The sequence below is a fragment of the Aphis gossypii genome, chromosome X, assembly GCF_020184175.1.
Source record: "Aphis gossypii isolate Hap1 chromosome X, ASM2018417v2, whole genome shotgun sequence".
Classification (NCBI taxonomy): Eukaryota; Metazoa; Arthropoda; class Insecta; order Hemiptera; family Aphididae; genus Aphis; species Aphis gossypii.
Window position 1 is genome coordinate 101,470 of NC_065533.1, and position 4,050 is coordinate 105,519.

The 4,050-nt window shown below is 29.6% G+C and overlaps 1 protein-coding gene across 1 annotated transcript; it reads right to left on the reverse strand.

Annotated features, from left to right (window-relative positions):
* Positions 1 to 271: 271 nt before the first annotated feature.
* Positions 272 to 2,636, reverse strand: LOC126551653 (uncharacterized). Its single transcript, XM_050205573.1, has 9 exons — positions 2,488 to 2,636; positions 2,159 to 2,354; positions 1,825 to 2,073; positions 1,430 to 1,610; positions 1,172 to 1,356; positions 888 to 1,097; positions 622 to 814; positions 358 to 533; positions 272 to 325 (listed from the first exon to the last, which is right to left on the reverse strand). Exons 3-9 carry the CDS (start codon positions 1,909 to 1,911, stop codon positions 272 to 274), a joined length of 1,086 nt encoding a protein of 361 aa, XP_050061530.1. The 5' UTR covers positions 1,912 to 2,073; positions 2,159 to 2,354; positions 2,488 to 2,636.
* Between the last annotated feature and the right edge of the window lie 1,414 nt (positions 2,637 to 4,050).

Sequence of the window (4,050 nt, forward strand, 5' to 3'; positions counted from 1 at the left end):
CGGAGGTCAGATAGAATAAACTTCAACCCTGAAAAACACCTTTCCACGGATACCTGGAATTAAAAAGTAGTTACTATCTACAGTACATTTGATGAGGTGAAAAGAATAATGAATATACAATTATAAAAATACCTGAGTAGCAGGAATAGCCATTAAAACTTTCGAAAGCTCGTAAAGCTCTGACATAATATATTTCTTGGTTGTCCAATACTCCATAATGTCTATTTTGTAAGATTGGTACGGTACCCGATCATATTGTTCTAGTAATGTTTCAATGGATGGAACAGAAGAAATACTTGTAGTTGCAGTCGGTGTAGACGAGTGACTTCTCAAAAACAATTCAAAACTATCTGTTACATCCATGTCATCATCGGACAGATTTGGATGGTTTATTGTCTCAGTTTCAACATTAGCTGGTATAACATGGGTGTTCAAATGGCTTAATAATTTCCAAGTTTTTGCCAAATGCAGTTTGGCCTGCTGTTTGGCATCCACTGTCAAAATACCTTGGTAACTTGGATCCAGATACATAGCTTCAATAGTAAAAATACAATTTGAGTTAGGTATGTCTCTAATTATCATTCAAATTCAAATCAGTATTCACTAATATATTATACATACCACAGTATATTAAAATATCAAACAGCTTACTGTGTCTTTTATTCATTTCATTTAATACACTCATTGCTAAATCCGATGTAACTAAAACCAGTGACTCCCTAAGCTTACACCAAGCTGAGTAGAAAGTCCTCAGATTTACTGATCGTCCCTTTAATTCCATTGTAGCTATTTTAACAGGTTTTAATGCTTTGACCTAGAAAATTAATTAATTTGTACAATAACACTATAATAGAATATATATAAATACAATTAACTATTTAACTTACAATGCCCGAGACTGCAATCCAATCACATTCATCCAACTTTAGTTCGGGATATTTATCTTCTCTGCTTTTACAAAAAGTTTTATGCTCCAAGAATCGATCTAGCATGTCATAAGAGGTATTCCATCTTAGCTCGATATCGATTTTTGGCATTTTTAGGCCTTTTTTCTTTAGTTTCACTATAAAGGTTTTGGTTCTTAACTTTTTAACAATCTGTTTATTTTAAAATAATTTTAATTAATTAAAAACAAAATTAAATAAGTATAAATATTTAATTTTTCCCTTACACTTTTAACTTTTTTAAGTATTTCTTGCACTGACTCTAGTTTCAACGCATCAATAACACAGCACTGAACTGTGTGTGCACTACAGCGAATGCACTTGGTTAGTGGCTCAGGATCAGGTGCGAAAGTTTCCAACATGACATCTTCCAAAATAGTAGTTTCCATTTCCTGTGAGCTATTTGGTTCACCTATTATATTTAAATATTATACTCAAGTTATATTAAAGAAAAGTGAATTATAAATACAAAACCATGTAATTACCGTCTGTAACATCTTTGGCATCAACAATAACATAATCTATATCAGATTCACTGTATGTGAAATCAGTAGCATCAGGTTCTCTCAAAATTCTTGTTAATTTAATCAAATTATTTGCGTTGTCACAAGTAATTGAAAAAATTTGGTTTTTGGAGATATTAAATTTTTTTAAAACTTCACAGACCTAAAAATAATAGTTTTATAATGAAATAATTAGCAAAAAAGTCAGTAAGTGGGTAAATCGAAGCATTTTTACTGCTCCAAATGTTGTCGACAGACACAAAAAAAAAAAAAAAATAAAAAAAATAAAACACACATCATTGTAAAATCCATACATTCATCACTCCGTTCAGAATCTAAAATGTAATTGCAGTTAATAATATTCAATAATTAAATACCGCATGTTTTAAATTTTCCGAAGTATGCTTTACGTCGATTTGTGTCATCGCCAAAGTCTTCAGAACCACATCATCATTATTGTCCATATACTGGACATTTATCCCTAGTATCGAAAGGTTTTGCCGAGTCACACAATCTAATTTTAAGCTAAGAAGTTTTCCCTTTACTTCCTCGCTTATATTTTTTATAATTAGGTTCCCTTTTGTTATGATGTTCTCCTTTACATTTTTTCACGTTAATAGTGTATTCTTAAATATAACAGATTTATTAAAATTTAACTTTGGTAGGTGTTTGGTATGAAAAAGAAGACATAAAAAGTACAAGTAAACTTACCAGGTCCAAATTGTATTAACAGAGGATTGATAATTTTTCTAAAACCTGAATCATCAACTGCGCAAAATGGTCTGCCATTATTAGTAACCATCTCAGTGCACCCGTCCAACAAATCTTGGTACTCCATGTTAACTCGTATTGTCTTTTTTACGGTTGTTAAATTGATATTTTTCATGGTATTTATTGAAGCCTGTTTCTATAATTTCAAATTAAAACTGAATAACAAATAATACGCGAACATTGCAAATATGGAAATGATTTAGGTATAGAAATTAATTTTTAGTTCTTCTAAAGTTCTAAGGCTTAACTCATAATTACTCATAACTTACTATGGAGGAAGAAGTAGGGTCATCTTCATTTTTGTGAGTTTCCGCCTCGCATGACATTTTTTTCCTTTCTATAAATTATACAAATAATAAATACCTAGTAAAATTAATATTCTATAAAATTAATATTACACACCTAGCACCATAGGCGGAGATTGGGGGGGCTTAGCCCCCCCCCAAAAAAAAAAAAAAAATATCGAAAGCCCCCCCAAAATTGTCAAATATTTTTCATAGTATATAATAAAATTGTTAAACTATTTTGTAGTTAAAAATGTATAAACATTTTATATATAAGCATTGTATATTTGTATGTATAACTGTTTGTTTGTAAATACTTAATATATTAAATACGTTTAAAATAAATAAAATATATTTTAATTTACTTACCTTGAAGTTCTTCGTATTGTTTTGGGTGTAATCTTTGTACATGCCTTTCAAGTGTAGCGCTATGTCGGCCTTTTATGGACGTCACACACTTACTTACTTGGCATATACAAGAATTTGTCGATATATTGTACAAAAAAAACATTTTTTCCACCGGGTTAGTATTTTTACGACCCATATTGAAAAATAAAATAGAAGTTATAAAAAATATGAAAAATAATTAAATGATGTTCATCAAATGGATTATGGGACGTCAATGGTTGTCAAATGCACTTTGACTATCCATACGTTCGTCAAAATCTACTAAGATAAAATTTTTAATTCTTCTTATAAGTTATTACGTATAACTTAATAGCAGAGCTTTACGCCGTAATTATTTATTTGGGTTTTGGGCGTTGAAAGAAAATTCCGATGATTCGGGATGATAAATTTATCTAGTTACGATTAAATGTACATGTTTTGCAAATCATAAGAAACTTAATATTATATATAAGTAGTACCTACGCATTTATTTAACGAATATCAATTTGTATTGTTTAAAACTTAGATAGGTAACTATTAACTACATTATATATAATATTAATGATTATTTTTACTACATATTATTAACAATAATATTGAATAAGAAATAATTAGAACTTGGGAATTTAATTACATCAATAGTATATATTTGTATGTTCGTAGTACGGCTATAGATATCTTTTTTTTTTTTATTATTAAAATATATTTTTACAATCAGTATCAAATGTGCAAATAAGCAAATATATGCAATTATATGGGTAGGTGGGTCCCTAATACTTATTTTGCATCAGATATAAAAAATGTTCAGCACGCCACTGTGAGTAAGTACTAAGTAGTAGAGTACTGGAAGAAAAAGTTTTAGTTTGTAGAGGAGGCCGATGTGCCTAACTCGATAAAACGTCTGAGCAAAGTCTAAAAATACTCCAGGGCAGACTTCCTTTTTTCAAATTAGGTTGCGATTTGATCTGTGAGTCTATGAATTTGTTGATTGTTGAGTGATTTGATCTGAACCCGAATTGCTAGTGAGGTATTATGTTTTGGGATTTAATTATAGGTCTTATTCTTTTTAATATAATTTTTTCAAATATTTTTTCTAGTGTAGGAAGTCTTATAGGTCTATTGGAAGATGCTAAGTGTTTGGGTTTAGTTGATTTATGTATA

Coding starts and splice junctions, on each gene's coding strand:
- LOC126551653 (XM_050205573.1), bottom strand. CDS start 1,911: ATGGACAATAATGATGATGTGGTTCTGAAGACTTTGGCGATGACACAA. Junction 1,357..1,429: donor TGCCAAAGATGTTACAGACG/GTAATTACATGG, acceptor TAAATATAATAG/GTGAACCAAATAGCTCACAG. Junction 1,098..1,171: donor TACTTAAAAAAGTTAAAAGT/GTAAGGGAAAAA, acceptor TAAAATAAACAG/ATTGTTAAAAAGTTAAGAAC.